This window comes from Lithobates pipiens, unplaced genomic scaffold (genome assembly GCF_037356315.1).
Source record: "Lithobates pipiens isolate NorthernLeopardFrog02 unplaced genomic scaffold, aLitPip1_a1.2 Scaffold_18, whole genome shotgun sequence".
Taxonomy (NCBI): Eukaryota; Metazoa; Chordata; class Amphibia; order Anura; family Ranidae; genus Lithobates; species Lithobates pipiens.
Window position 1 is genome coordinate 644,450,315 of NW_027507758.1, and position 23,662 is coordinate 644,473,976.

General features: G+C 45.7%; 4 protein-coding genes across 5 annotated transcripts in view; 2 read left to right on the forward strand and 2 right to left on the reverse strand.

Moving 5' to 3' along the window:
• LOC143989797 (uncharacterized) overlaps positions 1-23,662 on the reverse strand; it is a 765,658-nt gene that overhangs the window by 693,091 nt on the left and 48,905 nt on the right. The gene's annotated exons all lie outside the window — the stretch shown is intronic.
• The window catches only part of LOC143989921 (uncharacterized), a 134,660-nt gene that overhangs the window by 66,255 nt on the left and 44,743 nt on the right, over positions 1-23,662 (reverse strand). The window lies entirely within an intron of this gene.
• The window catches only part of LOC143989821 (uncharacterized), a 184,519-nt gene that overhangs the window by 2,908 nt on the left and 157,949 nt on the right, over positions 1-23,662 (forward strand). Inside the window, exons 2-3 of one of the 2 annotated variants that reach the window (XM_077490099.1) lie at positions 866-993; positions 1,082-1,205. In XM_077490099.1, the coding sequence (XP_077346225.1) occupies positions 1,121-1,205 (85 nt within the window). In that variant the 5' untranslated portion in view covers positions 866-993; positions 1,082-1,120. Of the gene's footprint in view, positions 1-865; positions 1,206-23,662 lie in introns of both variants that reach the window. The other variant, XM_077490098.1, reaches the window with a different exon arrangement.
• Positions 1,502-21,804, forward strand: LOC143989787 (uncharacterized). Its single transcript, XM_077490056.1, has 2 exons — positions 1,502-1,931; positions 20,747-21,804. The coding sequence occupies exons 1-2, from the start codon at positions 1,772-1,774 to the stop codon at positions 21,586-21,588; spliced, it is 1,002 nt and encodes a 333-aa protein (XP_077346182.1). The 5' UTR covers positions 1,502-1,771; the 3' UTR covers positions 21,589-21,804.

A 23,662-nucleotide genomic window follows, 5' to 3' on the forward strand; every position in this document is an offset into this window, starting at 1 on the left:
TGCCCATCCAAATGTCCCTCCATCCAGAGTCTATATGTCCTATGACATCACACTGACCTCACAGATCCTCCTCCCAATGCCCTTCCATCCAGAGTCTATATGTCCTATGACATCACACTGACCTCACAGCTCCTCTTCCTAATGTCCCTCCATCCTGAGTCTATATGTCCTATGACATCACACTGACCTCACAGCTCCTCCTCCCAATGTCCCTCCATCCAGAGTCTATATGTCCTATGACATCACACTGACCTCACAGCTCCTCCTCCCAATGTCCCTCCATCCAGAGTCTATATGTTCTATGACATCACACTGATCTCACAGCTCCTCTTCCTAATGTCCCTCCATCCAGAGTCTATATGTCCTATGACATCACATTGACCACACAGCTCCTCCTCCCAATGTCCCTCCATCCAGAGTCTATATGTTCTGTGACATCACACTGACCTCACAGCTCCTCTTCCTAATGTCCCTCCATCCAGAGTCTATATGTCCTATGACATCACACTGACCTCACAACTCCTCCTCCCAATGTCCCTCCATCCAGAGTCTATATGTCCTATGACATCACACTGACCTCACAGCTCCCCCTCCCGATGTCCCTCCATCTGACTTTTTCTTCTGATGCTCTTAGGATGTGGGCGGACCCTTGGCATCCTCACTAGCAAAGTGAGACTGTTGGTTCTGCATTGTATGTGTTGATGTCAGAATACCTGCAACAAGCTTTTAACCTACGGAGTGTGGGGGTCCTTTGTGGGTAAATTATAAATTATACATCAGCCTTAGGTGGGGCTTTAATAAATTGGAGACCTGAATGGTGAGAAGGATTCTCAGACTATCAATTGATTTTACTTTTTGTTTTTAGAACTAGAGTTTTCCTCCTGTGAAGTCTGAATATCATATGACCATCACATTGCCTCCACCTCCCTCCCTGATAGAATAGAGAAATACAAAGAAGATTCTAGAAGTCACCAGAGAGATGATGGAGGAGAGGTGAGGAGGATTCTGGGAATTCTGGGGCATTATCCAGTAACAGACAAGGGATGTGTCTGGATGGTGACTGTATCATTGTGTGTGTCAGGTTCCTATAAGGTGTCAGGATGTCACTGTCTATTTCTCCATGGAGGAGTGGGAGTATTTAGAAGGACACAAGGATCTCTACAAGGACGACATGATGGACAAACAGCCGCCCCTCACATCACCGGGTAAAAGGAGACTTTATTGTAAAGGAGAGAGCAGTACGGAGGCTCCACCTAGATCCCCCATCATCTGATAAACACATAGAAACAATGTATTCAGTCAGTGTGTGTGTTTCCTACAGATGGATCCAGTAATGGGAACCCACCAGAGAGATGTCCCCATCCTCTGTATTCTCGGGATTTCACACAGGAAGATCACACCATCCCCCACCATCATCAGGTAGATTATTGACAATTATTGGTAGTTCTGATTTATACACAGCAGGTTTGTTACAATGAATGTTTTATTATATCTTTCAGAGTGGAAACCTCGGGAATTATAATATTGTTGTTAAAGAAGAATATAAAGAGGAGGATGAGGAATATGGAGTGATGGAGAAGTTTTCAGAAGGACACAAGGATATGATGGAGCCACCAAATACCAGGAACCCACCAGAGAGATGTCCCTGTCCTCTGTATTCCCGGGATTCCACACAGGAAGGTCACACCATCCCCCACCATCATCAGGCAGATGAGGAACAATCACTGATAGTATCATTAGGATCTGTACATTATCTGCATTGCTACCATTGATGTCATTTTTATTATATATTCAGAGTGGAAACCTGAGAGATTCTAAAGTTGAGGTGAAAGAAGAGGAGACTTCTGTTAGCAATTATCAGCAGTCTACGGAGGAGAATGGAATAATGAGGCTAATTCTAGGGGACGACACTCTTACAGAGATCAGCACAGGTGGGTCATTAACACTAAATACTTTCCTCCACCCATACTGCTCACTCGAGAGTAGGGTAAGGACTGGGTGATAGCTTGTAATCCCATGGTCACTTTCCTGAGCTGTGTTCCCCATCCTGTATGCCTACATTTCTCTTGGATAATCTTCCTTCTCTGTGCTGCCGACACAATTTATGTATCTAGACTGGATTTAAGGAGATTCTGGGTTTCAGCTAGAAAGCAAAATGTTTATTTTCCGCATAGGCACTACTAGATCTAGGCACCTGGGGTATGTGTTTTGGGTCTTCTGTCCCATACCCGGGTATGGCAAGATCTCTGACAGAGCAATTCTCCCAGGATTACTTGTTCTGTTGTCTGCTGGCTGTGTCGGGTGGAGGGATATGTCTATAGTCTCAGACACAAGTCACTGAGTGCAGTCTCATGGAGATGGGAGGCAGCTGTGTGGGATGTCTCCAGTAAACACTTAATTTTCCATTGATCACTGAATACCAATATTATGAGTTCTGACCCTTACACTATATACTCTATGGAGTACATTACATACTCCTTACCCCTGCACTATATACTCTATGGTGTACATTACATACTCCTGACCTCTGCACTATATACTCGATGGTGTACATTACATACTCCTGACCCCTGCACTATATACTCTATGGTGTACATTACATCATTCTGATACTATAAAATCCTAACTGTTGTATCCTACATAATATGTTGTACATTACATAGGCCTTACCTGTTTTGCACCCATTTCCTACCAGCTGGACATTTTATATCTGATGATCTGATTGAAGCACAGAGTTTTACATGTTGATAATAATGTGATAACATCTTCCAACTTTGGAACCTTAAACAGAAAGTGATAATGAGGGAGGAGTCAATAACCCAATGATGGTGGTCTTCAGGATCAGTCCAGTCTTCATCTTGGTTGCTCTCCCCCATCCTCACTCTCTGACCTCTGGTGGGGCTCAGCCCGCTGTTATTCATGACTAAATCATGGATTAAATAAGGAAGTGCAGGACTTCTTGTGTTGGGAAGATGGCAATGAGTGATAGAGGGGGAGGGGATGCTCGTCCTATAATCCCCTCATCACTGTCACTCCTATAAAAGACAGTTCTCGTTGTTTCCTCTCTCTCTCTGACTAAGGTCCATGAATAAAGAAATGAAAGGAGATTCAGAGATGTAGGACTAATCGTCATAATTTGATTATAATCGATTATGAAAATAGTTGTCAACAATTTTATAATTGTTTAGTTGGTCAGTCGATTAATTGGCCTGCATACAGAATGTATTGTTTCTTTACATAGCAGAAAATACAGCTCAGTACACCATCCATACATGTCAGTAAATGCCTGAGAACTTAAATGCGTGAGGAGCAATATATCATGGGACATGTAGTCCTGGGCAAGAGAAGGAAGCTTTTTATAGGGGAACTCTATACCATACTTTGTGGCTTCCTATAGGGAAACTCTATACTATACTTTGTGACTTCCTATAGGGGAACTCTATACTATACTTTGGGGCTTCCTATAGGGGAACTTTATCCAAAAAAACATTACACAGAGCAGGTAAGTATGAGAAGTTTGTTTAAAAAATAAATGCAATATTTACAATGACTTTAAGGGTTCTGTGCAGGGAAGATCAGCATCTAACCCCAGAGAAGGTGGAGGCTGATAGACTAGAGGTGATAGAAGGCATTACTATTATATGAAGTAAAAGTTTACTAGTATTGTACATTATATATAAAATTATTATATCCATGAATAAAAGTCTCAGATTTCAGCATTACTTTAATATAAAAGCCCCCCCCCCCCCTAACCTGCATATTTCTTTCTTGTGTGACTCCCAGGTAAAATCCCCATGTATCCTACTTCTGGGTATATTTATTATCATATATATATGATATAAGATACATTTCTTTCACTATTTCACAGTATAAATGAATCCCTTATAGTAGTGATTATCTGTTGTTTTTGTACTATAAAGGACTATTTTTTTCCCAGTCATCTTCCAGGATGGCTTACAGAGAGAGAGGCTCCTCCCACCTAATACAGGAAACACATGATCCACATTATAAAAGACTACCCATAGGCTATGGCCCCTCAGTGTTATGCGTTTCCAGACAGGAACTTCAAGCAAGTTGTTTCTTATTTTGTCTGTCCTACATTCTAAGTAACGTGCCTCCCAGCGGCCAGGTCCCTCTAGCAGAAGCAGTGCTTCTGGGAAGCTGGTTGGCTTGAGTCATCCTGGGCCCCTCTGCTAGGGACTCATGGATGTGTAAGAAGGGACCCCCTCTCATCTCCCTGTTGGTTGTACCTTCAGTGTAGGGTGCCTTCTTGGTGCAGGAGGATATGTGCTCAGATGAGTCCATCCCTGGTGGTAGAATGCTGACAGCAGGCTGGTCTCTCAGAGCAGGGGATAGCCTGTTTCTCATTCCTGCCAGTGTTGGAGCATGGGGAGCGCGGTAAGCCTGCCTCCATGCTGGCATCATCGTGTGGCCAAATCCGTCTCACCAGAATGGGCGGTGCACAGGCAGGAAGTGATGCAGTCGCCGGAAGTCATGGGGCGGTGTACCAGAAAAAACAGAAAAAAATAATCCTTCTCCCCAAAAACATCAAAAGGAGGTTTTCTTTCAAAGAAGAGGATACAAGTCTATGGGAAAAGTGTCCCAAGTTAGATGCCTCCCTATCGAAGGTCTCAAAAGGGAACAGAACTCTCTTTTTAGGATACAGGCTCATTAAAAGAGACCATGGACAGGAAGGCGAACTTTAAACCTGCTCTAGCCACCACCTGTGTAGCCTGTATTTTGGATTTGTGGTTAAAACAGCTCCGCTCACTTCTAGAGTAAGATGCTCCAAAAGAAGAGATCCTGGAGGCCCTACCAACATTAAACAAGGCAGTGGCTTATATAGTGGACGCTTCCACAGAATCTGTGAGATTTACGGCCGGGGCTACAGCCTTAGATAATGAGGCCAGGAGGGCTATCTGGTTAATATCCTGGGAAGGGGATACCATCTAAAAAATGAAGCTCTGTCTTCTTTCTTTTTCAGGCGAATTGTTGTTCGGGGAAGAGTTGGAGTCGGTACTTGAAAGGTCAACCGACAGGAAAAAGGGGTTTCCTATCCCCAAAAAGCAGCAACAAAAAAAAGGAATTTTCATCCCTTTGAAGGGACAAGTGGCAGCAGAGGTGACAGATGTGGGCAGGACAAAGATTATGCAAACGGGCAGAATCAGAGAAAAGGATATAAGTATATGAGGGGGAAGGAAAAGGTGGCTTCCTTTTTAAACCCCCCAGTCTAAGGACCCCTCTCTGGCACTCAGCTGGCCAGGTGGGGGGAACATTTTGGTGCCTTCTTCCCACAATGACAGATCATTTCCAGCAACAATTTTATTCTGGATCTTATCAATCACAGATACAGAATAGAATTAGTGGGCTGTCCTCCTCAAAAATGTATTCTTACAATTTTACCAAGAGAGCAAGATAAAGTGGTGGCCATGTCTTCTCTCCTTCAAAATATGCTTGAGGAAGACATGATAAGTTACTTCCCTCCAAATCAAAGGAAGGGTAGAAGATAACATTCCTGGGGTACACAATAAATTTGACTTATCCAAAATCTTTCTGATGGAAGAAAAAATCATGACGATAATTACAGAGGCGAGTGACCTCTGCGGAAGCCTGGAGACCTCAATAGAAAACATGGTGAGGATTCTCGGATTGATGATGGTGGCCATCCCAGGGGTTCAATGGGCCCAAATTCACATGAGAGTTCTGCAGTCCTTTATGCTCTCAATCTGAGAGGGGAACAATGAGTTCATCTCAAGCCCGGTGAAGATCCCTCAGGAAATAAAACTCAATCAGGTGGTGGCTAGTGATGGACGAACTTCCGACGGGACGTTTCGCGAACGCGAAATGCGAACGGACCCAAACGTTCGCGAAACCGAACGTTCGCCGCGGGCCCCATTGACTTCAATGGGAGGCGAACTTTGCAAACCTTCATGTCGAATTTGCGGCCACGTGGTAATTATTAGGAGGTAAAACATAGTCCCACCATCTGGACAATGACATAATACATGTATGAGGTGAATTTGGGATCGATAACTACAAGCATTTTTTTTTTATTTGGGAAATTGTTCTAACAATTCAGGACTATGGAGCTAATGAAGGCAATGGAGGAGAGGGAAGGTCAGGGACCAGGGTAGGCAAAGAAGAGGGTGCAGGAGATGATCACCAGCAGTGTGACATACCGGAATGACACATGCACCGTGATAGAGGCATCTGACAGCAGCACCGTAATACAGAGCACTGACAGCAGCACCGTGACATACAGCGCTGACAGCAGCACCGTGACATACAGCGCTGACAGCAGCACCGTGACATACAGCGCTGACAGCAGCACCGTGACATACAGCGCTGACAGCAGCACCGTAAGCAGCCCCAGGAGGAAGTCAGCACAGCACAGGGATGGTGTGATCCCCTCATAATAAGAACCCCCAGGAGGAAGTCAGCACAGCACAGGGATAGTGTGATCCCTTCATAATAAGAACCCCCAGGAGGAAGTCAGCACAGCACAGGGATATCATAAGCAGCCCCAGTAGAAATATGACACCGCTCAACCTCTTCAAAGAGGAGGGTAGGGGCATATAGTACGGTGTGCTTTTTTGGGTCAAGGAAGTGAGCCAAATGAATTAAGAAGGTCTGTGTGCTTGATTAAAAAAATAGTTTATAGACATATACATGGTCTACTGGTCACATGTGTTGAATTCCTCCGAGATCCATGCCTCATTCATTTTTAGAAATGTGAAGTAGTTAACACTGTCGTGAGCTAGGCGAGTACGCTTATCGGTCACAATCCCCCCTGCTGCGCTGAACGTCCTTTCGGACAGGACACTGGATGAGGGGCAAGCCAACAGTTCGATTGCAAATTGGGCAAGCTCTGGCCAGAGGTCAAGCCTGCCCACCCAGTAGTCTAGGGGTTCATCACTCCTCAGAGCGTCCACATCGGCCGTTAACCCAATGTAGTCGGACACCTGACGGTCTAGGCGTTCCCTGATGCTGGATCCGGATGACACCTGTCGATGGGTCGGCTGAAAGAATGACCTCATATCCGAAGTCACCAACACATCTTCAAACCGGCCTCTTCTTGCAGGCGCTGTTGGATTGGTACCCGCAAATCCTTCTCTGGGAGTGGGAATTGCTCCTCTGCCAGCGCACGCAAAAGCAGAATGCAGCATTTCTCGAAGCAAGGCCTGGAAGTGCTGCATTCTGACAGCCCTCTGCGACGGCGGTAACATTTCCGCCATTTTGTGTTTGTACCGGGGGTCTAAGTACGTTGCCACCCAGTACTGGTCCTTGACCCTCATGCTTTTTATACGGGGGTCCCTATTAAAACACTGGAGCATGAAGGCCCCCATTTGCACTAAAGTGGAAGCGGTGTGGTGGCCTGGCTCCTGCTCATCATCCAGGATAATGTCGTCCTCTTCATTCTCCTCTCCCCATCCTCGCACAACAGGGATCCCAGAAAGGTTTAAAGCATGCTCTTCTTGCTCCTGCTCATCCGCCCCGGCACCATCCTCCTCTGACTCCTCATCAGACTCCTGTTGTTGACTTGTCTCAGATAGAGTAGCCCCCCCTGGGAATTCATCCAGCATTGCGACTTCCTCATCTTCCCGCTCCTGCTCCTCCACAGCCTGATCAATGACACGACGCAATGCACGCTCCATAAAGAAGGCATAAGGTACCATGTCACTGATGGCGCCATGGCTGCGACTGACCAGTTTGGTGATCTCCTCAAATGGCCGCAGAAGTCTGCATGTGTCGCGCATGAGCAGCCACTGGCGCGGTGAAAAAAAACCCAGCTCCCCAGAACCGTTTCTTTCGCAGAGTTCATACAGGTAGACGTTAACTGCACGTTTCTGCTGGAGCAGCCTATCAAGCATATAGAAGGTTGAGTTCCATCGCGTCGGGCAATCGCAAATAAGACGTCTGACCGGCAGATGGTGTCGCCGCTGAATGTCAGCAAGGCGAGCCATGGCCGTGTAAGATCTTCTGAAATGGGCCGAGATTTTCCTTGCCTGCCGCAAGATGTCCTGGACCCCAGGGTATTTGACAAGGAATCGCTGCACGACCAATTTTAAGACGTGTGCCATGCACGGCACGTGCGTGATTTTGCCCTGTTTCAATGCGCTAAGCAGATTGGCACCGTTGTCACACACCACTTTCCCAACTGTCAAATTGAGCGGTGTTAGCCACTCATCTGCCTGTGAACGCAAAGCTGAAAGGAGTGCCGGGCCAGTGTGGCTCTTTGCTTCCAGGCACAACAGACGCAGCACGGCATGGCAACGTCTCACCTGGCATGTGGAATAGGTTCTGGGGAGCTTGGGCGGTGCAGCGGAAGAGACGCTAGCAGCGGAAAAGGAGGAGGCAGCTGAGGAGGAGAGGGAGGAGGATGGAGTAGGAGGAGGAGGAGAAGAAGAGTCAGGCCTGCATGCAATCCGTGGCGGTAAAACCAAATCTACACGGGTGCCACGGGTTACATGCTTGACGGCCGTCAGAAGGTTCACCCAGTGGGCAGTAAAACTGATATACCTTCCCTGCCCGTGTTTGCTAGACCACGTGTCTGTGGTCAGATGTATCTTGGCACCGACACTGTGTGCCAGAGATACATTCACTTGCCGCTGAACATGGCCATATAGCTCTGGGATGCCCTTCTCTGAGAAATACTTCCTTCCTGGGACCTTCCATTGTGGTGTTCCAATGGCCACAAATTTGCGAAAGGCCTCCGAGTCCACCAGTTTATATGGCAGTAGTTGGCGGGCTATGAGTTCTGACAAGCCAGCCGTCAACCGTTGGGCAAGAGGGTTATCCGGCGTCATCATTTTTTTACGCTCAAGCATTAGGCCCACGGAAGCCTGCCTTTTTGCAGAAAAACGTGAGCTTGGCGTGATGGAAGGTGGAGTGGAGGACAATTGTGAGGAGAGAGGAGAAGGAGAAGTAGAAGACGAGGCTGGACGGTGAGAGCCTGCAGTGTGGCTTTGTGTGTTCCATTGCTCCCACTGGGCTCGGTGATGGCTGCTCATGTGCCTTCTTAAGGCGGTCGTCCCTAGGTGAGTATTGGGCTTACCGCGACTAACGCGTTGACTGCAAAGATTGCAGATGGCAACGCTATTGTCAGCAGCGGACACGTTAAAAAAAGCCCACACTGCGGAGCCATGTGCCGGTGTCCTGGGAGCGCCAGATGTGACCGTACATGGTCGATGACTCGCTCCTGATACATTTGCAGTCTGCTTTGTCCCTGCTGTGCAATGTAAGTCATTGCTGCTTCTCCTCCCTATCTGCTGGTCCATATCTCCCTCTGAACTCCCCTCCTCTTCCTCTCTTGTGGGCACCCACGTGACATCACTAGACCGCTAGACGTCATCATCAACGTCACCTTCCCCACCGCTATAAGTAGATATCTCGGAGTAGGCAGCAACACCGGGGACCAACCTCCTCCTTGGGCTGATCTGGGTACTGTCGTCAGACTGCTGAGTAGCGGTTGTTGCTACCTCCTCTTCCTGATCCAATACCAAGAGTGGCTGCGCATCAGAAATGTCCTCTTGATATGGATCGGAAAATAATTCCTGTGACTCAAGCGGAAGGTATGTGGTGGTGGTGGTGTTGTTGGTGGTAGTGTCTTTGGGGGTGCACATAGCAGAGAGTGAAGAAGAGGGTGCAGATCGAGAGGATGAGGAGGGTGCAGAAGAGTAAGGCTGAGTGAGCCACTCAACCAAGTCTGGTGCGTCCTTTAAAGTAATTGAACGCACCTTCTGCAACTTCCCACTTTGGCTCAAGGCTGTTGCTCCTGCCCTAACCCTACCACCCCTGCGGAAGGGCCTGCCTCTTCCTCTGCCTGTCATTTTTTAAATCACCCTGTGACAAAACTCTTAGTCCCTATACCGTTGAAGGACTGCTGCAGTATAGGGCAGCAGTCAGCAGTAGTGCACGTCAACCCTATCTATTGTGGACCGATAGCGGTCCTTACAGAACAGCAGACTGTACCGCACTCAAGCCTATGTACCGTAGCACCCTATACCAAGTTACCAGTCCTTATAAGAACTTTTGTGGACCAAGCAGGTTGTGTATTAGTGTTTAGCAGACTGTACGTCAGTCCCTATACCGCTGAAGGACTGCTGCAGTATAGGGCAGCGGTCAGCAGTGGTGCACGTCAACCCTATCTATTGTGGACCGATAGCGGTCCTTACAGAACAGCAGACTGTACCGCACTCAAGCCTATGTACCGTAGCACCCTATACCAAGTTACCAGTCCTTATAAGAACTTTTGTGGACCAAGCAGGTTGTGTATTAGTGTTTAGCAGACTGTACGTCAGTCCCTATACCGCTGAAGGACTGCTGCAGTATAGGGCAGCGGTCAGCAGTGGTGCACGTCAACCCTATCTATTGTGGACCGATAGCGGTCCTTACAGAACAGCAGACTGTACCGCACTCAAGCCTATGTACCGTAGCACCCTATACCAAGTTACCAGTCCTTATAAGAACTTTTGTGGACCAAGCAGGTTGTGTATTAGTGTTTAGCAGACTGTACGTCAGTCCCTATACCGCTGAAGGACTGCTGCAGTATAGGGCAGCGGTCAGCAGTGGTGCACGTCAACCCTATCTATTGTGGACAGATAGCGGTCCTTACAGAACAGCAGACTGTACCGCACTCAAGCCTATGTACCGTAGCACCCTATACCAAGTTACCAGTCCTTATAAGAACTTTTGTGGACCAAGCAGGTTGTGTATTAGTGTTTAGCAGACTGTACGTCAGTCCCTATACCGCTGAAGGACTGCTGCAGTATAGGGCAGCGGTCAGCAGTGGTGCACGTCAACCCTATCTATTGTGGACCGATAGCGGTCCTTACAGAACAGCAGACTGTACCGCACTCAAGCCTATGTACCGTAGCACCCTAGACAGACCAAGTTACCAGTCCTGATAAAGAGCTTTGTGGAACAAGTGAGTTGTGAATGTTTAGCAGACTGCAGCAGAAGGGCAGCAGTCAAGTATAATATCCTTTCTATATTTGGAAGAAAGAATATTATACGTGTACAAGCCTATTACCGTACCACTGATACCAGTCCTGAAAAGAACCTTTGTGGAACTAATAATAACAGCAAGTCTTTAAAATTACCCTCACTGCCTGACAACACTGCTTCCTTCCTGTCCCTATACAAATTGGCAAAAAAGAGTAGGCTGGAACGATTAGTGGTTACTGGAATAGCTCTTTTGTGGACCTGATAGTAACAGCTAATGATGATGATGATGATGATGATGAAAGACTAATCTGGCTGTCCCTGTAGCACACACCGTCCTTTCCCTTTCTCTAAACTAACAAAAGACACTCAGGCTGCTGCAAGAATCAGCAGCACAGCAAACCTATAAACACCTAACACCTATACCAGTCCTGAAAAGAACTTTTGTGTACCAAATAGCTAGTGGTTTATCTCTCCCTACTCCACACAGGAACCTGTCCCTATCGTAACAGAAGAAAGAATGTAAAATGGCCACCGGATCGGGTGTATTTATAGGTTAGGGGGAATGTCCAAGTGTCCATGTGCTGTCATGTCTCAATTGGCTGTCCTGTATCACATGATAAACGTGTCACCAAAGGTTAAAGTTCTTGTATACATTAAACACGTAAGTCCGCCGCGGCGAACGACGGAAAAAGGCGTTCGAACGTGCAGACCGCGAATGTCGGAAATTCGCCGCGAAACGACCGCCGGGCGAAACGTTCGTCCATCACTAGTGGTGGCTAAATGCAAAAAATCTCTCAGCTGGTCATCTTTGGTCACAACATCTTCCAGTGACAGTCATCACAGATGTGTGTGGCCAAGAAAGGGGGCCCATATGGGCAACCAGATGGTACAAGGGGTCTGGAGCAATCAATTAACCCACCTTTCTTCCAATGCGAAAGAGCTAAAAGCCGTACAGAGGGCTTTCCTGATAGGAAAACACATGCAAGTCTTTTCAGACAATATAACTACCGTGAACTATATCAACTAACAGTGGGGTACGATACTGGCAGACCTAATAATTATAGCAGAAAAGATACTGGGATGGACGGAAGTAAATCTTCCATCTTCTGTGGACTTGAAAGGAGAACTAATCTCACTGGCAGACACCTTAAGCAGGGGAATCTCTGTCTCAGATGGAATGGTGTTTAAATCAAACCATGTTCAAACGGATCGTAGCAAAATGGGGGATGCCCCATATAGACCTGTTAGCGACCAAAGTAAAAAGGAAAGTGGGCCGGTTCTTCTCCCTTCAAAGAGATCAGCTCAGTATGGACCTAGATGCCCTATCACAACCTTGGGGAACAGACCTAATGTATGTGTTTCCTTCGTTTGCGCTCATACCAAAAATACTATGGAAGATAAGAGCCTCAAGGGTGAAAGTCATTCTAATTGCCCCATTTTGGCCTTGGAGGACTTGGTTCCCAGGACTGTTAAAACTCAGCACCACTTGCAGACTCCCTTCCATGCCAGACCTCATTCATCAGGGAACAGTGAATCATCCGCAGGTGGACCATCTTTCTCTGATGGCCTGGCTACTGAAAGGAAGCTTTTAGAGCGGAAGCGGTTGTCAGGAACAGTAATAGATACTTTCCTTAGCAGCAGGAAATCCAATACTATATACAACAAGATCTGGTAAAAGTTTGGTGTACAATCAACAACAGAATCCCAAGCCCTATGATACCGGTGGTCCTAGAATTACTCCAAGCAGGCGCAGACCTAAATCGAGCTTCCTGAATCATAGGTTAGTAGAAGAACCCTTAATCAAAAGGTTTCACACAGCCAAAAGTTGAAGAAGGCCTCCCAAATCTAGGTGGTTCACCTCTTAGGACTTATCTGCGGTACTACAGGGTATTTGTAGGGAGCCATTTGAGCCACTGGAAGACTGCTCCATAAAATGTTTCACCTTAAAAATGCTCCTTTCGGGGGCGCATGCGCGGCGCTGAGCGAGATGGCAGCCTAGTGTGAGAGCTCCGCACGGACCGGGAGTTTATCAGCGCCCTGGGGGCTATATATCACCCTTCTAGCTTTGATTTTGCTACCCCCCAGGTCCCCTCAACCCGGTGCATGTCTGCCAGAAAGAAGAAAGCCCGTAAATCGAGCCAACATACTTTAACCCACTACCTTCTCCGGACAAGGGACAGTGGTGCGATGTCTCAAGATGGCGCCGGCCAGGGCGGCCTCTCCACCTCTCCGTCCTCCACACCTAGGGCTTCCCCGGACCCTTCCCCTCCGCTGACCGGACTCGGTGAGTCTAATTCCCTCTCTAAAGCCTATCTGGATGCCAGCCTCGAGGCCATGTACGATAAAATGGCGGCTAAATTTCAGTCGGAGCTGCACAAAACGTCCCACGTGCTATCGCAGGAGATTGCCGCTTTGGGCTCCAGAACCGAGAAACTTGAGAGTAAGCACGACGAACTTGCTTTAGCCCACAACGAATTGAGCAGGGAACATGACAATCTGTCCTCTGCGTTCACTACCATTCAAATGCAACTCGAGGACTTAGACAATAGAAACAGACGTAACAACCTTCGTCTGCGGGGAATCCCGGAAACAGAAGTGGACTTGGTCCCGACGGTTATCCGCTTGTTTAAATCGCTTCTACCCGAACACGAAGCCGTCGCATTTAAATGCGATCGTATTCACCGAGCCCTTCGTCCGAAGCCACCGGCCGACAAACCACCAAGGGATATCATTCTATGCCTCAAAGATTTCCTAGTAAAGGAGGAAATTCTTCGTGCAGCAAGGAACCAACAGCGCATTCTTTTGGATGATGTCCAAATCCAAATCTTCCCAGATGTCTCTCCCGCCACCCTGGAAAGGCGTCGTTCACTGAGAGAGGTCACTTCTGCCTTACAATCCGCGCGGATTCGTTACAGGTGGGGCTTCCCGTTCAGGCTGATCGTACCACATAATGGCAGCACTTATTCGGTGTCTACACCTCAGGAAGGACAAGACCTCCTAGTCAAACTGGGACTTCTGGAAGCCATGGAGGTTCGTAGACCCCCGCTGACGCCTAGACCGGCCCCCATCTGGCAAACACCACCATCACGGAGAGGTGGACGGCGGATTCGATATGGAGCTGGAGAACAGGACGGCAGAAGCCCTCGTTGAGACCCACTTATCTTCTACACACCCTCTTGTCTACACTTTTTTGCTGGCAACGGTTGCAGACATGCCCTCCTAAAAATTTTTTTTTTTTTTTTGTTTGTTTGTTTTTTGTTTTTTGTTCTCCCGGAACAGCGGCACAGCGGCAGGTTGCTATTGTCGCTTGGTGCAGTGACATGCTTCTCCCCCCCAGCAGTTTTCTTATACCCTTTTGTTTTACCTACTTCATTTTGCAGACTCACGCTGGGACTGAGACCTTGGTGTCTCGTGGTTACCTTTGGGTTTTCTTTTGTTTCTCCGGTTGTAAGTCTCCTAGTGGGACTTGGGCCCCGATGCTCGTTTTTTTGAAGGTCATCGGTCCCCCTGCCAACCAGACCCCCTGGTTAAATGTTCCTGTACTTGGACTCTATGTGCTCTGGACTTGGTTGATGCTCCGGAGTACTGGTTTCCTGGGGAAATTTTTCCCCCTGCTCTTTATGCCCTCTCTATATCTTCTTTTTCTCCTCTTTCCCCCCTCATCTTCCTCTTCTACTCTGTTTGGCTTAGCACTTTTTCTACCTGCTCTATCTATATTGTGTTATATTTACCGCTGTAAATTTTTTTTTGTGCTTAATCTGGCTGTATGGTATGAATATGTATTCAGTTTCGGGTTGATGGCTGTGCCCTTATCAGACCCCCCTCAGATTGGTCCCCCCTACTCTGCTTTCCCCGACTATTCGAGGATGGTTGGGGCTTCTCATGTGCATGTCCCCCACATTTTTAGTCATGTCAATTACATGTATGTCACATAATGTTAAGGGGTTTAACTCCCCCATCAAGAGACGCAAGGCGTTTGATTTTTACAAGGGAGTAAATGTTAAAGTCCTCCTCCTTCAGGAAACCCATTTCTCCCATAACTCCCACCCTAAATTCTTTCATAGGGACTTCCCGCAAGCGTTCTACTCTTTGCACCATTCTAAGTCTAGGGGCGCAGCCATCTTCCTGCATTCCTCCTTTCCTATGGAGGTGAAACGTATCTACAAGGATGTTGATAGTAGATATGTTATTATCAAAGGTTTGATACATAACAGGGAACTGACTATCGCAAGTGTTTATGCCCCCAATGATGCCCCGGCTGCCTTTTTTAAATCCTTTTTTGATAAGCTGTCCTCGTTTCACTCATCACACCTGATTGTTGGAGGGGATCTTAACCTGGTTGCTAATCCAAACTTGGACCGATCTTCTCACACTCTCCTCTCTAGGGCCTTCCCCAAATCACTTACCCACGGTTTGTTAGAATATCAACTGGTTGATACATGGCGTGCGCATAATGTGGGGGTCCGGGAGTTTACATTTTACTCCCACCCACACAATAGCTCGGCCCGGTTGGATTATATTTTTGCCTCCCCTGTTATTCTGGCCAACTCTACTCGGAGCTGCATCTATCCCTGTGCCTGGTCGGATCACCACGCTACTGCCTTCACCACGACTTTCATTAGATTATCCCCCACATCTCACACTTGGCGACTTAATGAGTCCCTTTTGACGGAATCTGATATAGTTTCAACTGTGACGGAGGCGATTGAGGATTACTTTTCACTTAATGACTTACCAGAGATGTCCCCCTCCACAGTTTGGGTAGCGCATAAGGCCGTTATGAGGGGTAAGCTGATTGCGATTTCAGCGGCCCGCAAAAAATTGTTAAATGGTAGAATTCTAACCTTGACACAGGAACTGGACCGCCTATATAAGAACTCCTCCACCCTACACTTAGATTCCACTAGACAAGAGATTGACCGTAAACGTTTGGAATTGGACTCTCTTTTGACTAACAATACTGAAAAAACTCTTAGATTTGCGAAAGCGAGACATATCCTATCTGAAAGTGCGGCTTCCTCAAGATTCGCACGTAAGCTGCAACATTCCCAAAGACCTACACACGTTTACAAACTGACATCCAGGGACGGTCATCTCACTTCACACCCGAAGGAGGTTTTAGCGATCTTTGAAAAATTTTACGCCACCCTGTTGGCACCGGACCCGACGGTTAGGACTTCGGAGATTGACTCATGGCTAGATGAAGTGCCTCTGCCGTCCCTGTCTGAGTCACAATTATCGAGTCTAAACGCCCCTATCACGACGGTGGAGGTCTTGAATGTAATCAAATCTCTAAAAAGGGGTTCTGCTCCGGGCCCGGACGGTTTTGCATCTGTCTACTATAAGAAATTTGCCACGGTTCTGGCCCCCAGGCTTGCCTACTTCTTTAACTGGGTAATGAAGGGTGGTAGTTTCCCGGAGGAAATGTTACTTGCCACGATGTCCATGATCCCCAAACCACATAAAAATCATACACTCCCCCAAAATTATAGACCTATTTCGGTTATGAATAATGATTTAAAAATATTTAGTAGGATCCTTGCAGATAGACTGGCCCTTCAAATTCCCCGCCTTATCTCCCCATTCCAATCTGGTTTTATCCCCCACAGGTTAATCACAGATAATATTAGATTGGCCACTAACATAATTCAGGATGCTAACATACACTCTCGTAGCCTTCTGCTTCTCAGTTTGGATATCCAGAAGGCCTTCGACAGTGTTTCTTGGTCTTACCTTACCAGGGTATTGCAGAGGTTTGGCTTCCATGGCGGGTTTTTGCACTCTTTCCACTCCCTGTACAAAGACCCCAAAACTAGGATAAAAATTCCGGGATGCTGCTCAGCCTTCTTTGAGGTGGGTAGGGGATCTAGGCAGGGGTGCCCTTTGTCCCCCCTTCTGTTCGCCCTGGCTCTCGAACCCCTAGCTATAGCCATTTTGAACAACCCAGATATCTCGGGATATTCGACAGGAGCCATGACTAGCAAATTCTGTATGTATGCAGACGACGTCCTGATGTTTCTGACTAACCCTTTAGTATCCCTTCCCAATCTGTTTGAGTCCTTGTCGAAATTTGCTACTGTTTCGGGATTGTCCATCAATATATCCAAATCTGAAGCCCTTCCCATAGGTATCCCCCCACGGGAACTGTCTCACCTCAAACAGACATTTTCCTTTCGTTGGCCCCCCTCCCACCTCTCTTACTTAGGTATAGCCCTCTCTAGTGATTATAAACTCCTCTTCTCCTCTAATTACCCTCAGTTGCTCACTAAAATTAGGTCTACCTTGAAGTCTTGGTCTAGCCTTCACATCTCCTTCCTAGGGCGCATAACAGCTGTTAAGATGGTTATACTCCCCCGATTACTATATGCTTTTCGTTCCCTTCCAATTAGGGTCTCAAAATCCTATATAGACCGCATTCAATCAATTCTTAATAGATTTATTTGGCAGGATAAACCCCCCAGATTTGTGAGAGCGGTCCTTTACCGCTCTGCCTCCAGGGGCGGACTGGGTGTCCCACAAATTTGGCTTTATTACCTGGCGAGCAGATTCTCCCAGCAGGCCCAATGGTCAATCAGGAACTCCAGGGTACCGTGGGTACAGTTTGAACAGGAATCCATACGTCCCTTGCTTCTATCGAATGTCATGTGGTCCCCATATATACCGCATTGCCCTTACATCCATAAAAACTTGTGTGTTTTGGATGCCACGCGCCTCTGGCATTGGTATGGTAGTAAATACGGCCTAGCGCCCCGGTCTCCAGTTGGGGTCTCATTTTTAGGTGACCCTAGATTCATATCGGCTCATAATTCTAGTGACGCATTCCATATCTGGATTGAATTTGGCCTGCTCACACTGAAGGATTTCCTGGTGGGTGCCCGTTTTGCCTCATTTCAGGAAATACAATCCCTTCATCCCATCCCGAATTCGGAATTCTTTCATTATCTGCAGATACGCCATTTTTTCTCAAAACATTACCCTGGCCCCTACTCCCGTCCCCAAGGGTTTTCCTTTGAGAATATTTGCCTCACGGCTCCTAGACAGAGGGGCCTTATCTCTGATCTCTACATGTCCCTGTCCTCTATGGTTGAAACTGTAGAGTTGCCATACCGAGCCAAATGGGAAAGTGAACTTGTATTGGATCAGGACACCCTGGATTGGGACCGGGCCTGGAGGAACATGCGCCAATGCTCTAAATCTCTCTCCCTTAGAGAAACTGCTATTAAGTTGCTCACCAGATGGTATTATACGCCCCAAAGGTTGCATCGCATGTTTCCCCAGGCCTCCCCCACCTGTTTTAGGGGTTGCCCCTATCCGGGTTCATTTAAACACATTTTTTGGGACTGTGCCCGTATTCAACCGTTCTGGGGTCTGCTTTTTGATATGATCAATAAGGTAGCTGGTTATACTATAGACTTGGATGTATCTCATGCCTTACTGTTTGTTGCCCCACCAGATGTCCCGAAACACTTAAGATGTTTGATCCACTCGATCTGCCTGGCCATGTTATGGTCTATAGCTCTTAATTGGAAATCTCCCTCTTTGTCATTTTCCCAGATTATCTCCCGTATAGACCTCATGATGCATGTTGAAAACATTCACCACACTTTGTATGACTCTATCCCTTTATATGATGCTAAATGGAAACCCTGGTCTATCTTTAGACTTCTCTATTAACTGTGCTAGTCTCTCTTTCGTTTTGCTCTGCTATTCTGTCACCCTCTCTTCTTTTCCTTATATTCCTTTCTTCTGTCTTTTCCGATTTTTCACCAATACTCTTTTCCCTTGAATTCATGTGGTATTACTTGTCTCAAAAGTTGCTTCTCAGGTTATCCATATTTTTTTAGTCATATCACTATTCTACCTATCAGCGATGTTCATTCATTGTTTCACATATACGATATGTGCTATATAATTTGCATCTTTTGCTTTGTATAACTATTTATGCTTCACCACAGTGTATGCTATATTTTGTTTGTTATCTTCCAATAAACTCCTTTGAAAACAAAAAAAAATGCTCCTTTCAGTGGCACTCGTCTCATTTCGTAAGAGGGTCGGAGAAATTCAAGCCCTCTCAATGGCATAACCATTTTGCATAATATCTCAGGACATAATTATCCTTTCTCTTGACCCTGCTTTCCTGCTGAAAGTAGCTTCCACTGATTGGAAGAAATGGTAATCCCATCTTTTTGTGGTAATCCTAAAAATAAGGTGATTGCGTATATGGAGTGCACCAAAGAGTGGAGATCCTCCACCAGTCTGTTCGTACAGTTCGCCGGTCCCAACAAAGGTAAAAGGCCATCAAAAAATACTATTGGCAGGTGGATGAAGTCGGCAATCATAGAAGCATACAAGCATCTCTACAACCACCAACAGGAGTCAATGCTTGTTCCAAGAGCTGTATCTACATCTTGGGCTGAAAGAGTCGGAGATTTGCCACTCCAGATATACAAAGCGGCAACCTGGTCCAGCTTTCATAACTCTGTAAAGCACTATAGGCTGGATTTGCTTGCAAATCAAGACCAGTCCTTCGGCAGGAAAGTGCTGCAGGCTGTGGTCCCACCTTGATCAGTTAGTTCTATTTGGTCCTCTCTGTAAGCCATCCTGGAAGATGACTGTGAGTTATTACCTGTTAACGCTCTTTTCCAGGAGTCTTCCAGGACGGAGCCCCCCTTGTTTCATAGGAATAATTACGTAACACTAAGGTGGCTGCACCAATGGATGTGTTTATTATTTTATCTGCGCCTTCAGTTATTTATTAACTGAGGGGCCATGGCCTATGGGTGGTCTTTTAAAATGTGGATCATGTGTTTCCTGTACTAGGTGGGAGGAGCCTCTTTCTCTGTAAGCTGTCCTGGAAAAGAGCGTTAACAGATAATAGCCCTGTTTTTGTAACCCCATCATAACAGATGATTTAAAAAAGAAATCATGCTGATGCTACTAAATATCCTATGCTGGCCATACACGGATCCATTTTTGGATGAGAATTTTCCCACAAATATTTGTATAAAAATTATTTGTACATTCGATGAACGAGTGTAGTTCAAAAATTCCACTTGCTTTTAACATTCAATTATAAAATTAATGTAACTTCTGAGCAAAAACCACATACACGATGTGAAAATTTGTTCGATGGAGAGAAGTTTTCTGTTCTGCTCCTTTGAATTTTCCAGTCACTGTGGTGGAAAATGAACGCCGAGTTGAACCCACTAATGGTTAGAAAATTGGATGAATGTTTTTTTGAAAGAAATTTTTTTTGTGTTCGGCCAGCATAAGTGACATCAGGTGCAGGGAGCTTGTACCCACCTACCTGTCTATGACAAGGGAGTCTGTCATCCATCATATTATATTACACTCCTGTCTGATCATCTGCAAAACAGCGTTTTACCTCTTTTTTATATTTTATTAATGTTGATCTCTGATTCTGATATGTAGCAGATTCTCCCTCTCATAATACATCTATCTGTCTGTTATTCTCAGAGTGGATTAAATATCCAACTATATATCTGGAGATTTATATTTACCACTGTATATAGATATTCAAGAATATTAACTCAATTATACACCAACCTTTTTTAGAGGTTTTTATCCAAATAATTGATTAGTTGGCCGATTATTGTTTTGAATAATCAATTATTAAAATAATCATTAGTTGCTGCCCTACAGAGGACCCATTTACTAGTTACCTTGAGGGGGGAATTGTAAGATCCTCAGAGACAAAGCTGCCGGATGTGGGCGGAGTCCTGGTTTAGGGGAACCAATCAACTCATGTCTAGTAATAATCTTTGTATTTCTATTTTAGTAGATGGACGGGAGATGAGGAAAACCTCAGAGGATTGTCTCACTTTGTCTCCAGACTGTAAAGTAGAAGATGAGGACATCACACAGTATAGTCCAGGAGAAAACCCGACTACCTCAAATGTCCATCCGGCACCACACAGTGTAGATGGACCATCGTATTCCTCTTATCCTGAGGAACCTCAGACTGTGAGGGTCGGGGCCGTCCTTCCAACAGAGAAGAGATTTTCCTGTACTGAGTGTGGGAAGTGTTTTCCTTCTAAATCCCATCTTCATGTGCATAACAGATCTCACACAGGGGAGAAGCCATATTCCTGTCCTGAGTGTGGGAAATGTTTTTCAGTGAAGTCCAGTCTTTATAAACATCAGAGATCTCACACAGAGGAGAAGCCGTATTCCTGTCCTGAGTGCGGGAAATGTTTTTCAGTAATTTCCAGTTTTCACAGACATCAGAGATCTCACACAGGAGAGAAGCCGTATTCCTGTCCTAAATGCGGGAAATATTTTTCACAGAAGTTCCATCTTTACACACATCAGAGATCTCACACAGGGGAGAAGCCATATTCCTGTCCTGAGTGTGGGAATTGTTTTTCACGGAAGTCCAATCTTTACAAACATCAGAGATCTCACACGGGGCAGAAGCCGTATTCCTGCCCTAAATGTGGGAAATGTTTTTCAGTGAAGTCCGATCTTTACAAACATCAGAGATCTCACACGGGGGAGAAGCCGTATTCCTGTCCTGAGTGCGGGAAATGTTTTTCAGAGAAGTCCAGTCTTTACAAACATCAGAGATCTCACACAGGGGAGAAGCCGTATTCCTGTCTTAAGTGTGGGAAATGTTTTTGAACAATTCCAGTTTTTAACAGACATCAGAGATCTCACACAGGGGAAAAGCCGTATTCCTGTCCTGAGTGCAGGAAATGTTTTTTGCAGAAGTCCAATCTTTACAGACATCAGAGATCTCACACGGGGGAGAAGCCACTTTCTTGTTCTGTGTGAGGGAATTGTTCCTCATTGAAGTCCTGTTTTCGCACACCATAGAAGGCATATTTATTGATATGAAGAAATAAAATCCAAATGCAGTCACCTCATGTACAGGGAAGAACAGGAAAAAATACCTTGCGCGTTTCACGTCCTATCATGGCGCTTATGAATAAGCGCCATGATAGGGCGTGAAACACGTCCGATATTTTTCCTGTTCTTCCCTGTACATGAGGTGACTGCATTTGGATTTTATTTCTTCATATCAATAAAGATGCCTTCTCTGGTGTGGGGCCGTCCAGGATCTTTATCTTTCCTTGTCACATAGATGACTTGGATCGCTGAGCCACTGCAGGAACAGGAACATGTAACATCTTCCCGAAGGTGAACATTTCCTTTAACCCTTTCACTGCCAGAGACATTTTTGTGTTTTTTTTTTTTTGCCCACATGTTTAATCCCTTCAATACCGGACACTTTCACCCCCTTCATGCCCAGGCCAACTTTCATCTTCAGCATTCTCACACTTTCAATAACAATTACAACACTGTACACATACGTCATTTGTATCTTTTTTTCAACACAAATAGAACTTTCTTTTTTGGCGGTATTTGATCACCACTAGGGGTTTTATTTTTTTGTGCTACAAATAAAAAAAGACAGAAAATTATGAACAAAATACGTTTTTCTTTGTTATAAAATTTTGTAAAGAAGTTTTCTCCTTCACTGTTGGATACTGATGAGGAGGCACCGACAAGCATCCCTGATGGGCACCGATTGGCATACCTGGTTACATAGTTACATAGTTATTCAGGTTGGAAAAGGAGTCCATCTAGTTCAAACAAAAAAAAATAATAACGCAATCCCATATACACAATCCTATATCCACAGTTGATCCAGAGAAAGAAAAAAAATCCATGCCTCTTATCAGTTTGGTTGCCCTTCTCTGCACTTTCTCCAGTTCCCTGATATCCTTTTTGAGAACCGGTGCCCAAAACTGAACTGCATATTCCAGATGAGGTCTTACTAATGATTTGTACAGACAATGTCTCTCTCTCTGGAGTCCATACCTCTCTTATACAAGAAAGGACTTTGCTCGCTTTGGAAACCCGCAGCTTGGTATTGCATGCTATTATTGAGCTTATGATCTACCAAAACCCCCAGATCCTTGTCCACTAGGGATCCCCCCACATCCTTCTGCACTATGGACCCCCACAGATCCTTCTCCACCATTGATTCCCCAGTTGTATTCCCCTAGTATGTATGATGCATATTCTTAGCCCCCAAGTTCAGAACTTTACATTTATCAACCTCATCTGCCACATAGTTACCCAATTAAAGGATTGAGGATGGCTTGCAAATTGAATGACGTTATTCCACTGCATAGGTTGGTGTTACCTGCAAAGACTGAAATGGTAAATTTAATCACAGACCCAATATCATTTATAAAGATATTAAAAAGTAAGGGTCCCAGCACTGAACCTTGGGGTACACCACTGATAACCTTAGACCAGATTCAGAGTAAGAATCATTAACCACTACTCTCTGAATTCGGTCTTTTAGCCAGTTTTATATCCACCTACAAATTGATCTTTCCAAGCTTGTAGACTTTACCTTAGCCATTACCTGTTTTGCAAAATCCAATTATACCATGTCCACCGCCACGCCTCTGTCCAAGTATACCATGTCCACAGCCACCCCTCTGTCTAAAGTTTTACTTACCTCTTCATAAAAAGAAATCAAGTTTGTTTGACAACTTCTGTCTTTCATGATACCATGCTGTCTGTTGCTTAATGTGGAGTTCCACCCAAAAATAAAACTTCCACTTATCTTATTCCTCCACCCCTCTGGTGTCACATTTGGCAACCTTTAATGCGGGGGGGGGGGGGGGCAGATACCTAGACATATATATGTCTAATACAGGTATTTGTCCCACTTCTG